General features: G+C 50.5%; 9 protein-coding genes across 9 annotated transcripts; 5 read left to right on the plus strand and 4 right to left on the minus strand.

Moving 5' to 3' along the window:
* Positions 1-2025: 2025 nt before the first annotated feature.
* Positions 2026-3760, minus strand: PV08_02008 (uncharacterized protein; the record flags this gene model as incomplete). The annotated part of the gene is made up of 6 exons (XM_016376368.1): positions 2026-2808; positions 2862-2977; positions 3061-3091; positions 3144-3405; positions 3455-3577; positions 3630-3760. The coding sequence occupies 6 exons, from the start codon at positions 3758-3760 to the stop codon at positions 2026-2028; spliced, it is 1446 nt and encodes a 481-aa protein (XP_016241644.1).
* A 735-nt stretch (positions 3761-4495) lies between these two features.
* PV08_02009 (uncharacterized protein) lies at positions 4496-6232 on the plus strand (the record flags this gene model as incomplete). The annotated part of the gene is made up of 4 exons (XM_016376369.1): positions 4496-4539; positions 4593-5351; positions 5437-5520; positions 5578-6232. The coding sequence occupies 4 exons, from the start codon at positions 4496-4498 to the stop codon at positions 6230-6232; spliced, it is 1542 nt and encodes a 513-aa protein (XP_016241645.1).
* Positions 6233-6644: 412 nt separating this feature from the next.
* Positions 6645-8697, minus strand: PV08_02010 (uncharacterized protein; the record flags this gene model as incomplete). The annotated part of the gene is made up of 10 exons (XM_016376370.1): positions 6645-6726; positions 6782-7006; positions 7069-7184; positions 7238-7442; positions 7503-7627; positions 7686-7791; positions 7868-8035; positions 8114-8350; positions 8400-8457; positions 8529-8697. 10 exons carry the CDS (start codon positions 8695-8697, stop codon positions 6645-6647), a joined length of 1491 nt encoding a protein of 496 aa, XP_016241646.1.
* A 721-nt stretch (positions 8698-9418) lies between these two features.
* On the plus strand, positions 9419-11062 carry PV08_02011 (uncharacterized protein; the record flags this gene model as incomplete). The annotated part of the gene is made up of 7 exons (XM_016376371.1): positions 9419-9657; positions 9717-9972; positions 10027-10072; positions 10126-10379; positions 10437-10584; positions 10646-10796; positions 10867-11062. The coding sequence occupies 7 exons, from the start codon at positions 9419-9421 to the stop codon at positions 11060-11062; spliced, it is 1290 nt and encodes a 429-aa protein (XP_016241647.1).
* Positions 11063-13427: 2365 nt separating this feature from the next.
* Positions 13428-14660, plus strand: PV08_02012 (uncharacterized protein; the record flags this gene model as incomplete). The annotated part of the gene is made up of 4 exons (XM_016376372.1): positions 13428-13726; positions 13830-13894; positions 14027-14290; positions 14416-14660. 4 exons carry the CDS (start codon positions 13428-13430, stop codon positions 14658-14660), a joined length of 873 nt encoding a protein of 290 aa, XP_016241648.1.
* A 438-nt stretch (positions 14661-15098) lies between these two features.
* On the minus strand, positions 15099-17212 carry PV08_02013 (uncharacterized protein; the record flags this gene model as incomplete). Its single annotated transcript, XM_016376373.1, has 3 exons — positions 15099-16083; positions 16130-16267; positions 16341-17212. The coding sequence occupies 3 exons, from the start codon at positions 17210-17212 to the stop codon at positions 15099-15101; spliced, it is 1995 nt and encodes a 664-aa protein (XP_016241649.1).
* Positions 17213-17934: 722 nt separating this feature from the next.
* Positions 17935-19095, plus strand: PV08_02014 (uncharacterized protein; the record flags this gene model as incomplete). The annotated part of the gene is made up of 1 exon (XM_016376374.1): positions 17935-19095. The coding sequence occupies one exon, from the start codon at positions 17935-17937 to the stop codon at positions 19093-19095; it is 1161 nt and encodes a 386-aa protein (XP_016241650.1).
* A 908-nt stretch (positions 19096-20003) lies between these two features.
* PV08_02015 (uncharacterized protein) lies at positions 20004-21301 on the plus strand (the record flags this gene model as incomplete). The annotated part of the gene is made up of 2 exons (XM_016376375.1): positions 20004-20633; positions 20936-21301. The coding sequence occupies 2 exons, from the start codon at positions 20004-20006 to the stop codon at positions 21299-21301; spliced, it is 996 nt and encodes a 331-aa protein (XP_016241651.1).
* Positions 21302-21981: 680 nt separating this feature from the next.
* On the minus strand, positions 21982-24276 carry PV08_02016 (uncharacterized protein; the record flags this gene model as incomplete). The annotated part of the gene is made up of 2 exons (XM_016376376.1): positions 21982-23976; positions 24028-24276. The coding sequence occupies 2 exons, from the start codon at positions 24274-24276 to the stop codon at positions 21982-21984; spliced, it is 2244 nt and encodes a 747-aa protein (XP_016241652.1).
* Between the last annotated feature and the right edge of the window lie 429 nt (positions 24277-24705).

Genomic DNA, 24705 nt, shown 5'->3' on the forward strand with positions numbered 1-24705 from the left:
TGGACCTCTTCAGTTCCCTTCTCTTGCTTTTCAAAGAGCCTGCTTCTGCAAAAGGAATGTCTGGGTGCACTCGAAAACGAACGACAGAATGAAGGAAAGCACCAACAAGTAAAGAATGTCAGAATGATAGACCACACAAGTTCAACATGTCTGGTGACTGTGCTTTTAAAGGATGCTCCAAGCCATGTAGTTCCTCGAGTATCCCAATTCTCCTTTGTGAGATAACCGAATAGCCTGCCCATGCAAGGCTCATGGTGGTGGTTTCAGGACAGGACAAGACAGAACTTTATCTCGAGTATCCTGGTACCCTGACACCCATAGTCACTATGCTGTGGGGTTGTGGGCTGCCACATGCGTTGAATGTCGAGAGGGGCATGAAAGGCAGGTAAATGATTAAGGAGCAGAAATGTAGCTGGTCCTCTTTTCCGCTGTGAGGCTAGCGGGGGTTTCCATTCTCAACGGCTCGATAAGGGCCCCTTGAAAGCGAGCCAGAACGCATAGTGGACGCAGTGACCGGGGCGACGTCGCAGCAAGAGCAAGGGATCCCAGCGGAAGGCCTCGTGGGATGTTCTCAGGTCTTCACGAAGACTCACGTGTCTTTTGCAGTTCCGTGAGCCGAAGTGCCAACAACCACATGTTGTCACCCCACCTGGTATGACTATACTGAGTTTCAAGAAGCAAGCCGATATTACTGTACCTGGAGAGGGGTTTTAGCAAATGTAAGGATTAGGAGCTGAACAGCACAACTCGGAAGCCTCGGCGCCTCGAGACAAAGATACCGTGAATACAAATTGCTCCGTGTAACTGTTTTCTCAAAACAGGGCCGAGATAGCACCTTTGTGAATCCTACTGGTAAGCCCTCAGAACGCTGTCGTCAGCAATTCCCCCTAGATTTCTCTGTGTGTCAGAGCAAATCGCTGTTCTCGGTAGTAGTGCTGCATAACCTCGCCTTGTCGACGACACGTGTGCATAAGGTGAGCCATATGAGCATGCAGAGCAATGTGGGGTCCCCGTTGTTCGACGATAGGTTTAACCCTGCAGGGGTTTGTTGATGAAACGCGCGAACCGTGTGCTTATCAAACTTTGATTCTTCCGAGATCGAGAGGATGGCGTCGATGAGATTACGATCTCACTGCTAAAGGATGCCGTCCAAACGGATGCTCTCCGTAATCGACGTGGCTCTGCCTTTCCCTACCCGCTTGTCCACTCGGAGTTTTTCTGACTTTGCGTAGCGTAGAGTAAACTGGATGTCCACTACCGAAGTTGAAGCCGAGCGCTGGTGGTTACTGCTATCCTGATTCCTGAGTGACCGCAGAGAGTATCCGCTCTGTCCCTGTGGAATCAAAAGAGAATACGAAGAGGTCAGTCTTGATTATCGAAACTTTTCCTACTGCTATCCGGCTAGCCTTACTCCCTTTCTAACCACCATGGGCCAGCCCTGAAACAGAGGCCTCGCAGCAAGGAGCGCTTCAACAGATTAAGGACTTCGAGATCTTTGCAAGACTATATTTTGCCAGAGAGGCCCCACTTGTCAAATTTCCAGATGTGTTTTCTTCGCTGGTCATGTTGAGTTCCCGGCGGGACACGAGTCGACAAGAGCGAGTCAAGTTCACTTTCGTCTAAGCACGACAGAGGGACTTCTGGGGCTTGACCTCACCTTAAGCTGGAGTGGTGGTTCTACGGTCTTGGAACTACTTGTAATATCAGTATCTACTCAGAGCTCCTCACAGGAATCCTCCAGCTGACAGCGCAATCAACAACAACGCGTCGTCATACGTGGGCTGAAATGGCCCTGAGATCACAATAATATGATCACCTCAGGCCGCGAGTGCCACTAATTGAAATCGTTGACGCCGCATTTGAGTAGAATCGTCGTTTATCTCTCTACTGACTCACACTGGTACACCCAGTACACCCAGTGTTCGATGCATATGACTTTGTGAAGAGCAGCTTCCGTGGAAGGACCAGTTTGAAAAATCTCCAACTCAGCGCCTGGCCATTCGTCGCGCCCAGCAGTTTGATATTTTAGTTTGAAGACACTTCTTCCGCGGTCGAACTGTTTTCCTTGCTCCCCCGTTCCCAAAAAGTCCTCATAAACTCTTCACGAGCTGCTATCCATTCTGCCGAGTAGCCATCAGTCTTCTTCGTGGACGGATCACGACCCAGATTCACCCATTCCATGAGCTCTTTGGCGTACTGGACATCCTGCCCAACCAAAGTGTGGAACGGTTTTCCATACCCTTTCTCTTTAATTCCTTCCTGGTACTGGGCCAACATCTCCTCCTTGGTTGGCGTCCTAGCTTGGCCAGAGAACACCGCAGCAATGGCGATGGCTTGAAACTCGAAAAGTGAAAAGGTCGCGGTATAGAAAGGAACACCTGTAAACGCCAGGGTTGGATCTGGGATATAGAAGATGTCCTTGTGAAGGTTATGCAGCATGGTGCCGTCAGTCACCAGGATCTTGTTATCGGCTTCTTCTCGCGGCACGTCGTCACGATGAAACTCTTTCGGGAAGAAGGGCAGGGTAAAGTGGTAACCGGTAGCGACAACCACGCGGTCAATGCCTTCAAGTACCTGACCGTCGACCAGGGTGACTTTGCCGTCAATTGCTCCAGTGCCATCCGAGGTAGTGCCCTTAAGCTCCCCAAACGAGGCAATTCCAGGTACTCGCACTCCATTAGGCGGCAGCCAGGACTCTGGTGTGTCCATGAAACCTCCCCTAGTTGACTGGTAAACCTTCTTGGCTACCGGCCCAACTTCTCTGGCGATATCTATCGAAGAGGCGCTTCCACCAATCAAAAGGACAGTCTAGGCAATCATTAACTTGGGGCGAATGCGTGCCTCACTCGAGGTCAAGTTACCTGGTTCTCAAATCCTCGGGGATTTCGATAGCTCTTGGAATGCTGGATCCTTGATGGCCATGCCTTTTTCCATTCTGCCAGGCCAGGGATATCCGGCACTCTTGGGGCATGATAGTCTGCTGTGTTCTTAGCAATGGTGATCAAAATGTAGACCTCTGAATGTTTTGAGACCCAGGATCCAGAGGTTACAACCACTCACGTCCGGACGCAACGACAACGAAATCGAAATCCTGAAGAAGGGGTCAGCCAGCGAGGAATGGAGGAATTGTGGGCGCAACTCACCCAAACCTTCTCTGTCGCCTTGCCAGTGGTTTTATCCCACGTGGCTGTTTCAAGTCTCCAGGTGCCGCCTGCTTTTGATACGTTTTTCACTGCAGTGTCGTACACTGTGTCTTCATGGACACCGGTCTTTACTGCCGTGTCTTGGATGTAATGAGCCAGAACATTGTGCCTGACAAAGGCTGGAGTGTCCGCTGGCCAGTTATTGAGGCTCAACTCTAGAAATTGAGTCGCGACGTTGTTTGTCAACGTCTCATAGGCAGGTCTGTGTCCTCGTTCAGCCTGAGGTCCCAGTGTCAAACAAGTTCTACTACCCTGGAGGCGCATGCAAAAGATAAGGATCCTCTTCTTCTACACTAGTGTAAAAGACGGAATCCGCAAGTGACGGTTTGATTGAAGGGAACGTTGGTTCATGAGGCGTTCGAGAATCCAAGACCCTGACAAATGAGATCAACGGCCTCTCGCATGAAAGGACAAAGATATACTGACCACACCCCTCCAGCGACAGGAGCCCTTTCGAAAACTGTGACATTGAGCCCTTCGGCCTTTAGATGAGCTGCCGTTGTCACTCCAGAAACTCCGGCCCCGATTACGGCTACACGTCGAACGCGCTCAATCATGGCGCTGAAAGGGGATGAATATTTGGGAACAAAAGCTCAAGACCTCGCACGACAAAACAGTAGCTAGGACATGGGGAGATATCACCATGACTGTCCCGATATCTATAAGTGAATTACCGGCACTCGGATCTTGGAACATAGACGGTACTTCGTGTGCAAGCCACATAGCGGGCGAGCTTCTTCTTGGGATGGCCTTCCGACTGTAGCCAATTGAATGTTGTCGAGATGGAGGATGGTTTCGCGAATAGTCAGGTGTTGCTCTCACGCCTTGTCTGGGACCGATGGTGCCATTCTGATAGCGCAATTTCTTACTCATCGCGAGGATCGATCGTTCGGCCGAAACCCTACCGGTTGATCAAAAGCAACCACTACTTTATCGAATCTCGAATTTGGGAAGAGTCGTTCCCAAAATTCCATTAGGAGTCGTTGCAAATGGAGACGTTAGTCCGCAGTCGTCGAAAGCGGCTGCTGAGAAGCTCACTCTTGCGGCCAACTCAGCTGCTGCAGTTGCAGCCTCGAAGAATAAGTGGGCCCCTATCAGTGGCATCTACAGATACTAGTGACGGTTTGCAGAAAGGTGCCACGGTATGTTATGAGCCCATACCGAGCTCTGCCACTTCAAACAGAAGGAAAGGAAAGGCTCAAACGCTTACTTGGTCTAGGCATGCAAGACTTGCCGGTTGAAGAAGGTCAAATGCACGAAAGGAAGACCAAGGTGTGGTTACTGTAACCGCCATGGCTTCAAGTGTGACTATCCACGACAACAATCGTCCAAGTGCGTATTTTCGTGCCGCTGCCATCCAATTGTGTATGCATCACTGATCAGGGACAGCGACACACAACATTCGGGCTATCTACGACCGCACCTTGCCCAAACCGAAAGAAGGCCGGATCAATCGGCTTTCTCCTCCAACGCATCAGACGCTCAAACTACAACGCATACTAGTCGAGCCAGCAGCCTTGGGGAGGTAGTGTCGTGGAAGCCTTTCCCATCTACCCCAGATTCCCATACAAATGACTGGTGCGAGAAGATAGCCGCAGGAGTGTCGCTGACTGACCTTTGGCATTGCTCTCCCCAGAGCATCGACCACAGCATTGAGTTCGCTCTGTCAAAAGGCGATACAACATTTCAGTATCTGGGTAAGACTCCAATGTCGTGCGAGGAGCGGCGGAACCCTTTTCCCAACGTCGTGACCTCCTACAGGCCAAGCGATGTGCGTGATATACCTCTGGCTCGGCAGAGCTTCTTTCCTAACGTTGGGGTTTTATACCCTGTCATCTGCGAAAGCACTCTGCGCAGTGCTGCAGACGCGGTCGAGGTAGAGGGATTCCAAGACAACATGCGCTCATGCCTCTTGCTCCTCGTGATCGCAACGATCAAAGCTTTCATGTACCCGGCGTTCACCGAAAGCGGCCTGGCAGATTTTCAGCGCGCAATGCACCTCCACAGCCGGGTCAGTGCCCAGCTGAATCTGCAATATGTTCATGTGCTAGTATTTTCTGCCCTCTTTCTGCTGCAGAAGAGTCGCCTACTTGACTTTGCCACGGCACTTCATAGTGCTTGCAGTATGCTTCAGACTGTCATCAAACGGTGAGACTCATCGGCTGTTCAGTGTTACTGATATAGTCCATATTTGAATCTCGCAGTTAAGAACTTAAGCTAATGGCCGAGATAGGGACCAACTCGCAAAAGTCCAACGGCCAAGGAATGAGAGTAATAACATAAGGTTGTTATTCTGGATCTGTCACAACCTTGAACGGTCAAGAACCTCTTCTGTACTCCCTGGTCCAAGAGCCTCCCGTTGACTGTAGTATAGAGACATGATGTACGAGATCGACAGCACCCTTCCACGGAGTACATTGGCTGAGTTGGAGGAGTTCTTTCCTCTTCCTCTGCCATGCGACGAAGCCAACAACACAACCAGGCCTCCACACATAAACACGCACTTCGTCTTCTTCCTGGCTGAAATGTCTCTGCGAGCTATATTAGAGAGAATTTTGACAAACGACAAGCTGGAAGCGGCTTTTGTGGGATTCAGCCCTGCCCCAACTCAAAAGGCAGCCGCCTGTAACATGGCTTTCTCCGTTTCTCCCGTAACACAGGAGCTACGGTCACAACTTGATACCTGGATACTTCGCCTCCCGGCAAGTCTAAGCTGGTCAGTCGAGCCGGGGGGTGGCGCTCTGTCGGCACAGAGCACACGCTTGAAGCTCCTGTACTGGTATGCCCGGTTTTCGCTCCATCGCCCAATGATGCAGCGAACTCTCGACGACGAACTACTCCCGCTACCGTTTCTACTGTGGGAGCCCTTTCGGGAAGGGCTTCTTCCCGCGCTCAACTTGATCAAAGTTTTTGTTGCCGAGAAGCCCAACATCGACGTATTCATGGCCACCAGGTATGCAGATCGCAGAAACAAACGCAACCCCTGTTCGACAGTCCAGACTCCAGAGACGCTAATTGACTATTTATAGGATAATAACCGCAATAGAGCTGCTACAACAGACACGAAGGAGAACTAACTTCTCTACCTTTAACGGGGAGAAGGTGTGTGAAATCCTGCAACAGGGCAGAGAGTTGCTCTGGGCACAATTCAACCATTCTTCCGAGTGGGTCGTTTGTAAACTGTCCAACATACAGAAATGCTAGGTTCCAGGTATAGGTTTGAAAGGCAGATGACTATTCGGCTCGTCTTCTGCTAAAAAGGATAATAACCCGTCTTCCAGAGGTTCCAAGGCGTCAGTAAACGTTTTCCATCAGCTCATTCTGTCGAGAGAATTTGAGCGAGTCCATCAGCAAAAGGACCTAAGCCCCAGTTCCATCAATCGAGCCCGCAACCGCCGAACAGGACACTTGAGCCTTAAACATTTGCAGCGATGGTACGAACTATTTGGGAACTACCACATCTTCAGAGGCATTCGAATTGCTCTCCAAGCCAGGGCTGAGTCTGTCTTCGAGTTCCTTTTTCCTACTCAAGAAATTAGCAACCGAGACTAGGTTGGACTGAGATCTGACGCCTTTACCGTCTGTTTTCCCTGTTCGCGAGGTGCCTGATGAGAAAAATCACCCCTGTAACTACGGCGGTGAATGCAATGGCCGTAGGGAAGCCTTTCTTGTACTGTGGGGCGTCGGTAACTTTCCAAATAAGGAGTGGAAGCCATGCGCTCTGTGTATATTGTATAGTGTTGACCACGGCGAGGACGAGAGCTCGCTCTTCCATATCATCAGAGCACACCTCGTTTACCCAACTACCGCAACATTAGTGCGCAATCCTGCCACGATCACCGGCTGTTAACATTTATAAACTTACATCAGATTCAGGGGCACAAGTGCAATGCCCTGCTGCATGACAATGTAACAAAACCAGAGCCACCCTTTGGGGATGTCCCACACGAGCAGTGAAATCCAAATGACCTGCTGGAAAATCTGTGGTCCATTGCGTCAGATAAGTGACATTGATAACGTTCATCGCGACTTACTGATGCGAAGACCATGACCGGCCACCGTTTCCCATTGAGTGGACCATCAGAGATCCACGAATACAACAACTCGGCGACGACCATCACTGCAGCTGTAGCCGTAGGATAGTTGTTGATTTGGCTGATGGTGTATTTCGGGTGCTTAGATGCCTTCAAGTAAAAAGAGAACATTGGCTGGCCAATACCTCCTGCACCTCCTCCGAACCTGCCATAAGATGTCAATCAGTCTCCAGTCTTGCCTCATTTATTCTGCCAATGGACTCACACAGTCATCAGGGGGAAAACCCAGATGTGCCATCGTGAAAAGATCTTGACGAGTTTTTCCTTTGAGAAGCCTTCTTTGCTGGCCCGACCAATTCTTTTCACCCGCTCTAAGGCAATTTCTTTATCCTGACACGAACTTAGCACAGAAATCACTAGTTCACCCTTCTGATTAGGGGAAGCTTACTCGTGCGTTCAGATACCAGGCGCGGGTGTTATGGGGTTGGTCAGGTAAGAAGAAAAATGTTAAGAGGGCAATTGGAAAAGAAATAACGCCATCAATGATAAACAGCCTGACAAGGGTGGTTAGTGGAGGTCTTTTGCAAGCCATATCGGCCGGGACGGTGTCTGGGACAGGCCATTACTCACCATTGCCAGCCGGCATAACCGTGTCTTCCTCCCAACCCAATCACGGCACTCATCAGGTAACCGGAAAACATGGTGGCGATTGAACCAGAAACGTGAAATATGACGGAGCGTTTGGCAAGCTCGTCCCTCCCATACCAGGAACCAAGCATGTAGAGAATGCCTGGGAAACTGGGGGTGGCAGTTAGTTTATGGCTGCAGGAGAAACAACAGCCGACATGACAAGAATATTGCAGGAGAAGAACTTACAATCCTGCTTCAGCTAACCCTACCAGGAAGCGTAACCCATACAGTTGATTGACAGTAGTGACTCGGCAGGTACAAATCGTCAAAGTCGACCATACAAGCTCTAGGGCAGGAATCCAGATCGATGGCCGGACCTTGGTGAGGATGAGATTGCTAGGGATTTCGCCAATGATATAGCCGACCGTCCAAAGCGTGGTGGCGTAATTGTACTGATTGCCCAGCATGTTCAAGTCTTCTTTCCTACTCCAAGTCAACCGTCGTTTCCCTGGACATCCCACTACAACCTTACATTCCAGATACGTAGGCATTATTGATGTTTGCCTGATCCAGGAATCTGCTAAAGTACCCTAAACTTCAAGTTAGCAGGCTCACGCAGAGGCACAGTCCAACATTCTTCCGTTGGAAAGCTACCACATACCCAGGCAAGTGAAAGTAAGAATTGCAGCGTCCAGTTTGAACAAGAATTTCCGCTCCTCGGCTGGCTTGTCGAATGTGTCCCATACGTAGCTTTTCCATGATCTCTGCTGGGTGACCGGATCGCTAGCGAGTCCGTCGCCTACAACAACTGCTTCAGCCTCTTTGGACATCTCGAGCGTTCAAGACAACTAAATATAGTAGATGAGCGGACTCTGGAGGCCGTACACGACAGGGAGACTGATATTAGGACCGGAATCGGTGAATACAGCGTTTGAAGTGACACAAGACATCCATCCTATATACCTATTCCCACCTGTTCCCATAGCGAGATATTGTGCCATAACAGGTCTCTAAAACGCAATATCATGGTTGTGGTCGAGCTATACTTTGCGGCGAAACAAGCCTATACCAGAAGACCCCAGTTTGCATCATTGTCTGTTCGGCTGTCATGAAGAAGGCGCTGGTCTACCCAGTTGCCGGGATGTCTTCTGGCCACTGGATACGGATCGCCGATATGAATATTTATAAGCTAGCATCGGTATGTAGCGTGGCCTGTGGAGGAAGGCTTGTCAAGAATGGCATGCAAAAGCCCCATCAGGAGACATGAAGGCATGGACGGACAGATAAGGGGGCGTGCCGGCATTCTATATCCAATCATTCCTCGGGGCAGTCCGTGTCCAGCCAATCAGTGAGTTGATGTAGTTATCAGGGAGATGGCGGAACTTTTCCCTCCTGCAAGGCGTGCTTGATGGCGTGCTTTATTGGCGGCACGTACGATGGCATCCCAACTCAGGCTCTATGTGTATGGTGGTTCCAACCTATAAGTCATGTCCCGCTCAACGGAAGAAGTACCGGAGTATTCCTCTGTGCGCTTCACCCACAGCAACAGCCATGGGTTCATATCAAGAAACGATCAATGTCGCCATCATTGGAGGAGGTCCGGCCGGCCTGGCGGCGGCAATTTCTCTCTCGAAGCTGCCGTTTCTCTCGACTGTCCTCTACGAGCGGAACCCCGAGCCTCAAGAGGTTGGAGCAGGCATCAGCCTGAGTTACAATGCCTGGAAGGTTCTGGATCTGCTCGGGGCCGCCGACGGAGTCAAGGGCTTTTCCAAAGCTGATACCCGTCAGAGGTAGGGCCGCCACAAAACAACAAAGGTGCGATACTTGTATTCACATGGACCTCGCTTAGGAACGGCTACACCGGTGAAGTCATTCTGCTGCAACCTCACCCAGAGAACAGTGATTTGGATCCTCGTGGGGCCATCAGAGCTCGACGAACTCGGCTTCAATCCGGGCTTCTGGCCAAGGTCCCTGACGGGGTGATAAAGTACGGGAAGAAACTGGTATCGGCGCAAGACGTTGGCTCTCAAGGCGTGCGCCTATCATTCGAAGACGGCACCGACGCTCTTGCAGACCTGGTTATTGGAGCCGACGGCATTCGTTCCGTTTGTTCAAGCCACCAACCTATCCGATACACTCATTGACAACAGATGGTACAGGTGATCCGAAAAACGCTCTATCCAGATCACAAGATTCACTTCACCGGTTAGCCACAGTTTATATGTACAAAAGAACAACTGACCGTAACTTGGGGATAGGAAACACGGTCTGGCGCACGCTTGTCCCGAGATCGTCTCTCACACACATACCAGACGTTACCAATGGGACATCATGGTGGTATGTCAATGGTGGACATGCCTATTTGTCGGGCGTCGACGATTCTTCCGAAGTACCTCTCGAAGACCAGTTATTCGAGCTCTCTGTGAGATCTTACCACGAACCTGATATCCCAGGACGGACGGTCTCGTGGGGAATCCCGGCAACAAACGAAAGAGTGCAGGCTCGCTTTGTGGTTTGTCACATACGTCAAGAACCTTGACGACAGTCCTACTGACAGTCCTTTTGACAGAAATACGACCAAAGAGTTCGAGATGCAATTGCAGCTGTTCCCGAAGGCGCGTGGAAAGAGTTTGCCAATTATGCTGGTCCTGGCCCGGAAAAGATTACTGGGTGGAATAAGGTGGTTTTAATAGGAGACGCCAGTCACCCACTGCATGGTACGTACACCCTTGGCCCTCATGATACAGTTGACGATACCAATATTCTGTCTGCTTTTAGGTGCATTTGGATCTGGAGCCACGTTCGGCATGGAGGACGGGTGGCTGCTGGCACAGGCGCTTGAACGGGAATATTCGCGTGGATCGGAAAGGGTGGTCGAAGGTGCTCTTCAGACCTTCGAAGAAATCCGCCTGCCTTACTATCAGAGAATGTATGTCCCGAAGGGTCACATGTCAGCCATATCCAACAACACCAACCTTACTGATAAATGATACGTACAGGTACAGCTATCTTGACACCCAAAGAGCGAATGCTGCAAAAGTGGAGGAAGAAGGAAAAGCTTTTGACAAGGCTCTTGAGGTCAGATTCAAGTCGTTTGGTATTGGGCAGGAAAACAAATTGGACTGGATCTACAAGCACGATATTGGGAAAGTCTGGTCTGACTACTTAAAAGGTATCAAGGAATTTCATGGCTAGAGATGTATTCCTTTGGAAGATGTTCATGGCTGAAGATAACCTCGAAATATACCATCTTAGAGAAGGGCCGAGAGTAGCTAGCAGTGCTATCATGGTTCTTTGAAACATTTGCGAAGTTGTCATTCTACCTTCTGTATCTATCGACGGACTACGATTTTATCTGTGGACATGCAGAGCAATAGTAACTTTACAGAGTCGCAGGAACAGGGTAGAAAGATGGACCTTGGTCGCTGAAACCCCTAGTGCACTCCCTGCGCTCTCCCAGGACCATTTGAAGTCGGGTCAGCCTTGAAAATCCATCCTGGCCGTTCTTGAAGCGGCATTCATAGGGGGTCAAGGATCTTGCGAGGAGGTGGGGGGGAGACGGTGTCTTTAACCCTTCGCCGTGTACGAGCCTATATCTTCGAACATGATAAGAACAAGGTCGTTCTCTGCAAGTATCCACGTCTTCTTGAGTTTGTGCCGCTCGATTAGTTATTTTTTTCTTGTGCTTTGCAAAAGTTCGTAAAAATCTTTATTTTGTTCAACGTGCAACACACTTCAATACTTCAAGTCATCTTATGCGAGTTATCAACAACCACCACATTATATCATGGAGTCTCTGACTAGGGTTGCTAGAGTTTGTTTCGAGATCTCATGGTATGGAGTGGTGGTCGTTGAGAACTCTCACGCTGTTATACTCCGTGGCTTTGACGTTGCATTCGCACGCCGAAAATGCGATTTACGGATTTTTGCAAAGCCAAAATAGTTTGCAAAAATCCGTAAATTGCCTTTTGCGGAGTCAAGTGCAACATCTCAAGTCACCAGATATGGCAGTATGAGACCTTCACAACTAGTAATGCTAGCATAGATCGATAGAGAATCAAATTCTGAGCCACCTTAAACAGAGATTTCATGGAACGGAGTGGTGGCTGTTCAGTGCTTTCGTGCAGTCACACTTTATGGGTGTTTTGTACTTTTTCAAAAGTCCTCGGATTTACGGATTATTGCAATGCAACAATACCCAGGACGACGAGCTCCAATATCAACGAGCAGAGACTCGCGTAGATGAGGACGGGACACAGTGAGAGTGAGAGAGGACTATCAAGCCGCATTTAGTTCGTAGTGTGTCTTGGTAGACGCGTCAACAGTCAATTAATTCAGCCACCAGTTGGTGTCAGGTGTGAGTCTCAACAACTATTGACTGAAGCTACCAATGCGTGTGCCCCGATGCTCAGTCCGCCGAGGAGGCCAGCGTGGCAAAGTATATCTCCGGGACAAACGGGTAAAGGGTGATGGTCCTGTTCTGACGCTTTAAGAAACGATCTTTCTCATTATGGTGAATACCCCCAAACCCCGGTCTTATTAAACTCCTAGCGGCGACGTGTACTGCTCAGTTTCGTTTCATCCGGTAAGCGCACTGTACTTCTTTCTGTGCTCTTGGAGTTCACGGGCTCAGGAGATGAGATTATCGATTGCGACGTTCCTGGTCAAGAATGCAAGAACTCGTCCCCGGTAGGAGGGTCGAGATCGGAAATTGTCGGTATCAATCCAAACTGTAGGGGCAGGGGACGTACCCGCACACCCATCAAGTGACATCTCGGTGCGTTCTTCGTGCACAAGAGCCGGCTAGTTGCAAACACTCCTATGTCGTGCTCGTCGTGCTCGTCGTACTAGTCGTGCATTTAAATTGTGCTGATCTTTCTGGTAATGAGCCATCCACATCCACGAGGGTGGGTACTCCGGCAATGCGGACCGCCATCCGGTGCGCAACACGTCGCTGTAGGACTCTCCGGACCGAACAGATAGGTATGTCTAGGGACAACGAGGGCTTGGCCCTTGCTCATACGGATGCTTATCTCAACCTCTCTAGCTTCCAAGAAGTGCCTTGAATCCACGGTTATATGGGTCCTACGCAGCACACAGATAAGATGGAGGAAGAACGGAGCATGCGGAGGCGTCGAGACCCGGGGAACGTTAAGGGGGAACAAGCCACCATTGAGCCTGAGCCATGAACTACGCCGTGAAAGTAGCTAGCTCTCCTGCCGGCCGATTCGACAGGACCGAGATCGACATGAAAGATAAGGATTACAGTTTCGCCGGAAGGAATTGAAGTAGCCGGCCTGTTAGAAGGTAAGATGAGAAACTTGATATAGAAGAGCGAGCGAGGAACCTCCTGTTGTGCAGCTCGTCGCATTTTCACTTTCCAAATCTCATCAACAAGTCTGACTTGCATCCCGATCTTCTCGCCAGTCCAAAAGCCTTTCTGACGCAGAGTCCTACGCAGTGCCCTGCTTCCTCAGCGCCACCCAGCACAACACAGCCCAGTGATACTCCTCCGTATCTTCTTCTCTTTGCTTGCAAGCAAACCCAAGTCGACGACAAGATGTCTGAATTCAAGTATGACGAGAGCGTCAGTGCCACGACTGAAGCCAAAGCCAACGGCATCGACCACAGCCGTGACGACCCTCTTCGAAGGCTACGCACCGCCGATACTGTCACCATGTCTCCCGAGCTCTTCGAGAAGCTCTACTTGTCGCCGCAGAATGCGGTTAAGGGAGACCTGAGGGGGACATTCGGCAATCCCACACCCATCTGCCTGGCGGGCTTCTTGCTTTCCGCGACGCCCTTGTCCATGGTGCTTCTGGGCTGGCAGGGTGCCGGAGGTCTCGCGGCCGCTGATGTGTATGTTCATGACACTTGAGCACCTTCTCCTCCTCCCCGGACTGATCCAAACGCCGCCCACACCATCACAATGGCATCATGACTGATCTCATCACTCGCACAGCGGCGCTTTCGTCTTCTTCGGTGGTGTCCTGGAGATTATCGGCGCCCTATTAGAATGGGTTCTTGGTGAGTCGCAGCTCCTTCATGAATCCGATGACCCCTTGTGTGCATCACGAAGCATGATTCTGCGTCTTCAACACTCTTTGAGATATCTCCCGCTGACCATCTGTCTGCGATTCCTCTTTTCCGAATTTTCAGGCAACACTTTTACCGCCGTAGTATTCTGTACCTTTGGCGGCTTCTTCTTGACCTTTGCATCCGTCTTGATCCCGGACTTTGGCGCATACTCGATGTACTCAACCGATGCCAGCAATCCCGCCGAAGGACTTGCGCAACCGGCCTTCTTCGCGACCTTTGCCGTCTTTCTCGTCGCCATGGCTATCCTCACCGTTGTCTACTGCATCGCCAGCCTGCGCACGAACGTCATCTTCTTCATCATCTTCCTGATGTTGATCCCAACCTGTAAGTTGAGCTTTTGTTTTCCACCTTCGATCCTCAAAGTCCGGCCACCCAAAGCATGATGGTGCCGCTCATGACACTATCCCCCTTGTCGATTACATCGCTGACCCTGCTCCTTATGATTCTAGTCGGTTGTCTGGCATCCTCGTTCTTTGCCCTAGCTCAAGGTCGGGCAGCAGATGCTCAGAAATATCAGCACGCTGGTGCGGGACTGTTGTTCGCGATCAGTCTTCTGGGATGGTATATATTTTTGGCACTGGTGCTTTTAGCCGTTGACTTTCCACTTGCGCTCCCCGTAGGGGATCTGTCTACCGTGGTGAAAGGAGCTTCAGCTCGAGCCAAAGTGATGGATGCTGAGAAGGGAGATGCGTAGATCAAATTGTCTGGAAGCCCGAGATCATTTGAGATGATAAATAGTCGAGGCGGATCTCCAAAGTCGAGGACTCTGAGACTGTAGTGTGATAAGAGTGCTCCAGTATTGTAGTGTTGGTTATAGTTGGGAACGGCACAAAACAGCCTACCGATTACCCTTTGATGTAAGAAAAGAATCCTTCGGTAGTCCTGAGGAACAAAAGCATAAATATAGGTTGTCAGCCAGCCAGGGCCCAAAGACTGAGGTGTAGGTATATCGCACTCTTTCAGATCACCCCTAAGGGATTATATATTAGCCCTAAGCGACTGGATGTCGTACACGTGAAAGCCATGAGAACGGATCCTCAAGACCCGACATGCTGCACCATGTCCTTGGTTAAAGATCATAGAAGCAGGACTAGGTATCCATGCCTTGTGCCATTAATCCCACCTTAGATGGTCAATTTTCAGGCCAATGAAAATACTCCGAATCAATAATCTCCTCGGGAATGCTGTATGCGCCATATTCGAATGGAGAGTCCTCACTGCTACTGAGGCCTAAGGAATTTAGGGAAACCAGTTGGTCACCAAATAGTGTCTGATAGATCTCTTGCGGAGACTTTTGCGGTGATGGGATCGAGATATCATGCAGTTGACCACTTTGTTCGAGCCAGGTCTGAGGCGTAGTACTGTGCTGATGCCATTCTCCGTGGCCGAGCATCGGTTGCCGAGCTGACTGTATCTTCTGATAAAATTGTCGTAGGACTTGTTCTCCTGCCTCTGCCAAGGGATTCAGATCTTTTGTGGAAGAGAGCCTTCCGATCGCCAGCAGAATAGCTTGTCTGATGCGACGGTCTTCAGCAGCGTCTTGTGGAGGCCCATCCATCATGATGCCACAGAGAAAAACAGAAGCTTCAATAATGGAAAGCGTGGTTGCCCACTGCTTTACGTGTGAATGGGGGATGAGATCAAAGATAGAATGTTGCAGGTCCAAGCCGTCCAGAGCAGCTGATACAGCAGCTGAGTGGCTAGACGGGTGGCTTCCGATGAAAGGACGGTGCAGTGCAACCATGACAGCATTGGCTGTGCTCAACAAGGTTAGGCGGAGGTGACTGCGTCGTAACATCTCAGGAGTAGTGGCCTTGCCCCAGTTGTTTTCTGGTACTAAGTGCAACATCAAATCTCGCAGTGACGAGAGTTGGTCATGGACTTCTAGTACTTTGAGGTAATCCGAAACAAAGATCCCGTTTGCCGAGAGTGATAGTATATCGTGAATACGGTGCGCCAAACTCAGGAAGAGCATACTCGCGGCATCATGGAAACTTTCATCTGAGAGTTGTACGGAGCCTGTCACATCTTGATGGCACTTCCATGCCGTGGGTGCGGGGGTTGAAATATCTTCTCTATGCATCAATCTTGGGCGGCCTAGTGAGAAAGACCCGATGCTGAACAAGAATTAGCAATGTGTTGACCTTGTCAAAGGATATATACCTGTCATATGTAAAGAGCGTACTGAAAGCCTTCTTCCTTTGCTCCAAGTCATATGAGCTCATCGGATATAGTTCTTGCCCGAGCCCTGGGGGTGCAATATTTTGGGGAAGTCGATGGAGTCCCAGTTCTTGAGCTTGTCTAGATGAGGAATCAATGGACATGTTTGGTCACGACACACACATGATGCCGACAAGAGTATCAGAAGCCTTACCTTACCGCGTTCGCGAGACTGTGCCAGGCTTCTTTACCTTGACCTGAGTCTTTCAGCCACGAACACGCGACGAGGTCATACTCAACTGAGCATAGGGTTGGGTGTTGCCTTCCGAGGATGAACATCAGTCTATTGCCGAAGAGGAAGAATGTGCGCGACAAGCGAGCGCAGTCGGAGTGCTGTCCAAGGCCTAAAGCTTTCGCCGGACCATATTGAGGTGTCAAATGAAGTACGATATTAGCCAGAACCTGGAAGAGTAATGCGGGGAGATAGAGAAGGTCTCTGCGTGAATGATTCAATTCGTCGTTGAGATGTTCATCAACAGGAACACTCAGCCAGTCATTGTATAGGTCCTTGAGGCGATGTTCGTCAACGGGCACTGAGGTCCAGAAGATTTCCTGAAAGAAGCAGTCGAAAAGAGCATGGACTTGGGCAGGGAGGGGTAACTTCGACACCAAATGTCGGTACTCATCGTGAAAACCTTGTAAGTTCGACTGAGAGAGTGAGAGTAGAGTCTGGTGATGTCCCTGCACGCTTTCGTCACTCAACCGAAGAAAGGTGCTGCTTGCTGAAGTTGCAGAATAGCCAGCTCGCTCCACCAACCCCTCTGCTATTGATATCTGACTGCTAGCATCGACATTCGAATGTATTTCCGGATGGTCAAATCCTGCTTGAGGTGTTGGAGCGGACTGTGAAGGGCTCACGTCGTCGGCGAAGCAACATGTTTCTGGAGCCTTTCGATTGCAACACTGATTGCATGGCTTTACCCGATTGCACTTCAACTTCCTTCGGTAACATTCTAAACAGACTGTGATTGGCCTTCGCCGATTTGGAAAGGTAGATACGAATCCTTGCCGATGAGCCTGAGCCATCTTCGAATTGCAAAGCTGGTGGGAGCTGCTGAATCACAGCATCAGATCGGAGATTGTTGAGAATCGAACAAGGTTCGGGGCGCGTGTGAGGGCAACAGCCTTGTAGAATATGTTTCTGCCAGGTTCCTCGACAGACCCAAGAACGCTTGATCGCTTAATGAAAGGCGGGTGAGAGTGACAGGAGGCTCCGTCTCTAGAAGTACCGAGAAATCCACGTCCCACCGGATTTGCTTTGTCCACGGAACGCGCGAATGTCGTACTGACACTATCCACCAGTATTCATCGGGGGGCCTGGCCATGAGCCTGAGATCATTGGGGCCGATTCCTGACAATTATGGACCCCGCATCCGACTACGCCGGCTTGACAAGATATTCAAGAGGTGAGCTATCTCCTCAGGTCCCAGGGGACTGACTGTACCTGGATTGCATGGCTAGTCTGCTTATGGTGTCGGGGGGTCCAGCGTCGGCCGTGCTAAGAACGCCACTTCGGCCGAAGAGCTCCACAATCATCTGTGAAGACATGGACTTCGTGTCATTGAGATTGACTTCCAGCATGGAGTGACTACAACTCGAGCAACAGTGGCCATGGAGGTTGCTGGTATGTCCGTCAATTGCACCACCTATAAAAGGGGTGTCCTGCTCAGAGGTCAACAACGAGAACTGCAGGCGACCTGAGATTTCGTCTTCAAGTACGTTGTTATCAAACGGCCCAGCGAGTCACGATGGCTACCCAGCAAAGCCAATCACTCCTCTCGCGCTACCGGCTGCTGTCTCCCTCTGCTGCGGTGTTCGTCTCCCCAATCTGCCTTGGGAGTATGAACTTCGGGACAGCCTACAAGGCAATGATGGGTGAATGCACCAAAGAAACCGCGTTTGAGATTCTCGACCATTATTTTGGCGAAGGGGGCAATTTCATCGACACTGCAAATTCTTACCATGCCGGCCAGTCTGAGACCTGGCTGGGTGAATGGATGGCAGCTCGCGGAAATCGCGACCAAATGGTTATCGCCACCAAATATACCGGCATTCTTCGTTCTGCAGACCAAGGCATACAAATCCGCGCAAACTATGGTGGCAATGGGATGAAGTCTCTGCGTCTCAGTGTAGAAGAGTCTCTCAAATGCCTGCAGACCAGCTATATCGATCTCCTCTATGTCCATTGGTGGAACTTCACCGCATCAATTCCCGAGGTCATGCAAGCTCTCAATGACCTTGTGGCATCTGGCAAAGTCCTCTACCTCGGAATCTCCGACAGTCCAGCCTGGCTCGTCACCAAAGCCAATCAGTACGCTCGGGACCATGGTTTGCGTCAATTTGTCGTCTACCAAGGGGCTTGGAACGCAGCCCTTCGCGATTTCGAGCGCGACATTGTTCCGATGTGCCGCGAAGAAGGGATGGGTATCTGCCCTTATGGTGTTCTCAACTCTGGGAGATTTCAGACCGAGGCTGCGTACAAGGAGCGTGAAAAGCACAATCCGGGACGCCACCAAGCAACCACTTCCTCGCGAGACAAGGCCGTTGCTGGCGTACTTGAAAAGCTTGCCAATGCGAAGAAGGCCACGCTCAGCAATGTAGCTCTCGCATACATCCTATATAAGGCGCCATATGTGTTCCCCATTGTCGGGGGAAGAAAGCTGGAACATATTAAGGACAACATCAGGAGCTTGTCCACGAGTCTCACGACAGACGAGATTGATCACATCGAGAAGGCTTACGACTTTGATCCTGGCTTTCCACACACATTCTTGAGTGGAACTCTCATCGATGGAGCCGATGCGCCTCAACGTGGAGCTTCTCATCCCAGTGAAGTTCCTTGGACTCGATATCAAGGGACGTTTGACTGGGTAGAATATCCCAAGGCCATTCCACTTAGGACTTCATGAGGGGTGGTGGTAGACGTATTTCGTTTGGTTGTGGGAGGGCTTCTTGGTCATCATTATCCAATTGAACTCATTCTTTTGTCCAAAGTACGAGGCCACATGAAATGTATGAGGATTGATTCAATTCTAAGAATCCTGCATGACTGGAAGATTGCTTCAACCTGCTCTGCTGTCTGTTTCAGAGGCAAATCCAGTGTCCTCTTCGCCCTTAAAGTTCTTCTCGACTGCTCAAAGGCGGCACTAGTACCGCCTTTCACCTCAACTTCCTTCACCGTCCAGTTTTCAGGCATCATCGTATATGTAGCCTTTGCAACACTCAAGACCCACAAAGAATTCCAAGTCACCTTAACTGCAAATCAGAAAACCACGTTGCTGTGAGATGGACGGCCAGTCACCAGACGAAGTCAGGAACCGGGGCTCGGGTTCAAAACCCCGAGCCAACCTGGACATAATCCTCCCCTCCCCGACCACTGCGCATCCTCCTTGCCTCGAGACTTACAACCCAGCCGCCTCACTTCCCAAAATCACGGGATCATTAAGAGCAGTCCTTCGTATCAAGAAAGGCTCGTTTTTATTTTTGTTTTTCTGCACAGGCAACGTTATTGACGAACAGAACTGGCCGTTGGTGCGATGTTCAGAATACAACCGCACCGCTCTCACATCCCCACAATGGTGCTTCCGGATTCAATCTCGGCTGATCACGGCATGAGTCACAACTTCACAGTTGTGGGTATTCTGTGCATACTGTACTGTATATCAACCTCACACCAGGACATGCCTCACCCTTTCTCTTCCTCGCGCAGTTGAGAAAAGAAAGAAAAATCCAACCCTACAACACACCCACAGGTTTAACCTTGGGATAACCACTTCTTCATTACTATTGTTATATATTGATATTATCCGCTATCACCATGCCCGCGACACTCTCCTTCGTCACTCTCGACGTCTTCACCGCCACACGCTACACCGGCAACCCTCTCGCCATCATCCGAGTCCCCTCGTCCACGACACTGAGCCAATCCCAGAAACAGCGAATCGCTCGCGAATTCAACCTCTCCGAGTCCGTTTTCTTGCACGAGCAAACCGAGTCCGACAAGTCAAACGAGTCCGTGCGCATCGACATCTTCACCGCGCAAGCCGAGGTCCCCTTCGCGGGTCACCCTACAGTCGGCACCGCGAACTACCTGCTCCGCATCCTACCAAAGGACGGTCCTCTCCGCGGCATCGAAGCGCTTCAGGCCAAAGCGGGCCGGTTTGGAATCACGCTCGACGACAGCGTCGCCGGAGCACGCATCTCCGTGGCCCACAACGTCCATGTCCACTCTTCCCTTGGACTTGAGCAGCGGCTGCTCACAGGGCAGCCTCGTTACGTAGCTTACTCTGTCATAAGCATCGTCAAGGGCATGAACTTTATTCTCGTCCAGCTTGCCGACCTGGATGCTCTGAAGAACCAGACCGGAAATCTAGTCGGGTCGGAGAGTACCTATACAGCTCACACCGCCCTCGACGAGGGATGGAGGACTGGGCTCCTGTGTACTTATGTGAGTATATATATCTGCTTGTCTTTTCTTTTGTTTTCCTACTCTACCTACTCGCGCCCTCTCTTCGAGACATCAGTGGCCGGTTCTCCCGTTTGGATAATCACAACGCTGTACCTCACAGACGTAGGGGGGTGCATTGTCGATGGGATATGCCTCAATCTGCACTTTTCGTTTTGATTGTTCTTCATGCTCCCCGTCCTTCCCCCCCACTCCCACGCACAGTTTCACATTCACATTGAAAAAGAAAAGCATGTGTTCTGTTCTCTAACTTCTCCTTTCTTCCCCTTTCTTTGTAAAAATAGTTCTACGTCGACCTCGGCCATGGTCCTTCTTCTTCTCCTTCTGATTCCGATTCTGGTTCCGAACCGACAACACGCCATCTCCGAACTCGCATGTTCGGATCCCGCGAGGACCCAGCCACCGGCAGCGCAGCCAGCGCCCTTGCAAGCTACCTCTCTCTCCAGACCGGCACGGCAGGCCGATACAAGTACCACATCACGCAGGGTGTCGAAATGGGCCAGCGGGGTGAAATTTCCGTCGAGGTGTCGACCACCACTGCCGCCGCCGCCACCGAAGGCGTCGTGGAGATAAGCGAGGTCTTGCTTGGTGGGAGCGCAGTTTTGAACATGCAAGGGACCCTTGAGGTTCCTGACAGTGACGAACTCTGAATTTTCAAAAGCGAAAAAAGGGGTCGGCGCCTGTTCAGCACTCCAAGTGTGTCATCCAGACATCCAGACGGATGGGATGGGATGGGATGGAAATCACCCCAGCACTTCCGCCTGTTTCGAGTGTTGTCTCCGAGTGTTGTCTTTCCTTCCCGTTCCCTTCCGTCTACATCTTGATTGCATTTTTTTCCTCTCTCCTTTCTTTCTAGCAGGAAAATGGGGTTAATGAGCGTTCTCAACGGGTTGAAATAGCATTGTACATACTGCGCATTGTGTGGGCGACACAGCATGAGTTAGGTGTCGTCCTTCGCGAAAGAAGTCGGAACTCTACCCTTCCTTTCCTAAGAAAGAAAAAGGAACTGAGGGTGTAGGTATATATAGGCAGTTCAACTCTGCCGCCCTTCTTAACGCTCGATTTGACAAGGCGAATATCAAATATACCATATAAATGAAACACGACAGCCCTTAACGTAATTTCTATCTTATACCTCAAACCATCACCCATGAGTGTTACTCCAGACGACGACGAACAACATATCGGCAACTATTACCAACGGCAGAATTCAAAAGGGGAGACTACACCCTGTACGAGACAAACTTGAGTATATTACGATTGCTACCTATTGTATGCAATTTTGGATCACTTGTGTTATGCTATGGGGTCTCATGATTCAATCATAATCTTAAGCAGAGACCATATCAGCAAGGCCATCAAGTTCCCTCTGCCAGTTTCTGTGCATGGAAATATTGTAAAAGAACTTCGAAGTAAAGTCCTTTGCTTCCTTCACCAACTTGAGGCCGCTCTTGATGCTGGATTCGTCATCTGGCTTCTGGGCGGTAACGACACCGTACCAGTCAACCACATCCGAAGAGCCTTGAGTTGCCACCTGAGCGCCGTCAACCTCGTTAAGCGCGGCCTGGACAAGCTTGACGCCTTCGCCGGTGGCCCCGATGGGCTTGAGATGAGCGAAAGCCTCGCGGACGTAGAATCGAGCAAGACCGTTGCCCACGAGGGTCTTGATGGACTGCTCACCACCGGGCACGAAGATGGCATCGAACATGGTCGAACGCTGACCGTTAAGGAAGTGGTCAGGTTTGACGGTGGTCGTACCATCCGCTGCCTTAACGTTTTGGCGCTTGTTGGAGATGGTGAATGGCAGCGCCAATTGAGACAAGACCGCAGCCTTCATTGCACCGTACGCCACCGCATCGAAGCCATCTGCAATCAGAATGGCGATGCGGCGAGACTTGATCGTAGGCGTCTCCGGCAAATAGTCAAACTGACTGAGACCCTTGGCCTTGAAACCTGGGTTCTCCACTGTCTGTTTGGTAGGAGTCGGAGCACCCACCTTCTCAGCGACAGCCGCTGCTAGAGACAGGTCGATTTCCGTGAGGCGAGAGACCAGACGCTCATAAACAATTGGGTCGTCACAATGGTCAAGTTCGAAAGAGAAGGCGTTTGCAATGTGCCTCTTCTCAATATCGGACATGGAGTTGTAAAAGAGCTGAGCTTGAGACAGGTAATTTTTCCACTTGGGCGCCAGTTTTCGCTGATCCATACCGGTCTCTTTGGCAGGGTATGACATGAAGCCACCACCGCCGTGACCAGTAGGGGGATTTGCCTCAAACCGGTTGGGCCAGTAGTTAGCTTTTCCTTTGGTGATGGTGTGACGCCCCTGACCGTCGCGGTTGAAATTGAGCACCGGACAGACAGGCCGATTGATAGGCAACTCCTGCCAGTTGACGCCTAGACGCGAGAGCTGAGTGTCAAAGTAGGAGAAGTTCCTGCCCTGCAACAGGGGGTCGTTGGTAAAATCGATACCCGGGACGATGTGGCTTGTGCAGAAAGCAACTTGTTCAGTTTCGGTGAAGTATTCGTCGACGTTACGCTGGAGCTCCATCTCACCGACGTATCGAATGGGGACCTGCTCCTCAGGCCAAACCTTTGTCGAATCGAGAATGTCAAAGTCGAACTTATGTTCATCTTTCTCTGGGATCAGTTGGACACCGAACTTCCACTTCGGGTACGCCCCATTGTCGATGGCCTCATACAGGTCTTTGCGATGGAAGTCGGGATCCTGACCAGCTAATTTGAGAGCTTCGTCCCAGACGAAGGAATGCACTCCCAGCTCTGGAGTCCAGATGAATTTGCAGAAAGTCCTCTCACCCTTCGCATTGATCAGGGCGAAAGTGTTGACACCGAAACCCTGCATCATTCGGTACGAGCGGGGGATACCTCGATCAGACATGGCCCAGAAGAACATGTGTGTTGCTTCTTTGTGCAGAAACACAAAGTCCCAGAAGTTGTTATGGGCAGTTTGAGCTTGAGGAACTTCATTGTCCGGCTCCGGCTTCACCGCATGGACAAGATCGGGGAATTTGATCGATTCTTGGATGAAAAAGACAGGGATATCGTTTCCGACAATGTCCCAGTTACCTTCTTTGGTGTAGAATTTGGTGGCAAACCCTCGGACATCTCGGACGCTGTCGGCACTGCCTCTACTACCTTGCACGGTGGAAAACCGCACGAAGGTAGGGGTGGTACGGGAGGTGTCCGTCAAAACTCCAGCAGTAGTCACATCCTCAAGACTTTCGAATAGCTTGAACTGACCATGTGCACCGGCACCACGCGCATGAACCACACGTTCCGGGATACGCTCATGGTCGAAACGATGGATCTGGGAACACAATTAACGTCGAATCTTCCACGGGACGGTAAGACAACTAACCCTCTCTCGTGCAATTTGGTCCTCAAGAAGATGTGGTCCGACCTTGTTGTTCTCTTCATCGACGACCTTCAACCAGTGATCCAAGTCTGCTACCTTGATACCATAGTCGGTGGTCTGAGGGTGTTTGCTATGAGAATCCTTGATGTTCTTCTTGAGGTCAGCGACCTTGTCGTTTTCGAACATGTTTTTGGCTGATTCTGAAATAGACTCTCCAATACTCTTAACACGATCTGTCACAGAAGAAGCCATCGCAGAGAAGGAGGGAATACGAAGTAAGGTCACCGAGGGCGTTCGTTGCCCAGGTAGATAAACATGAGGACGGCGGAGTCGCCAGGAGGGAGTCTCGCACTTACCTACTGCTACCGCCAATTACAGTCTCAGCAATTACAAGCATCCAGCTTCGTGCCTCATATCTCATGGTTTTGTGACGCATATTTCGTCATGTTTTCGTTTCTGGAGCTCAGAACAGAAAATTGATGATGGCAGTTTGGTAAGTCCTGAATACGAGCCCCGCTGATGGTCCGGATGGCTATTCCGAGTGGCCCGTGAAGCATCATGATGCGGCCATCGTTGGTTACACGTGAGTTTTAATGGTCGAGGAATATATTTCCATGCTGCCCACCTGCTTTACATCATGATCGCTGGGAAATATGGAGCAGAGAAAGTAACATGAGCGGA

Source organism: Exophiala spinifera, assembly GCF_000836115.1.
Source record: "Exophiala spinifera strain CBS 89968 unplaced genomic scaffold supercont1.1, whole genome shotgun sequence".
Classification (NCBI taxonomy): Eukaryota; Fungi; Ascomycota; class Eurotiomycetes; order Chaetothyriales; family Herpotrichiellaceae; genus Exophiala; species Exophiala spinifera.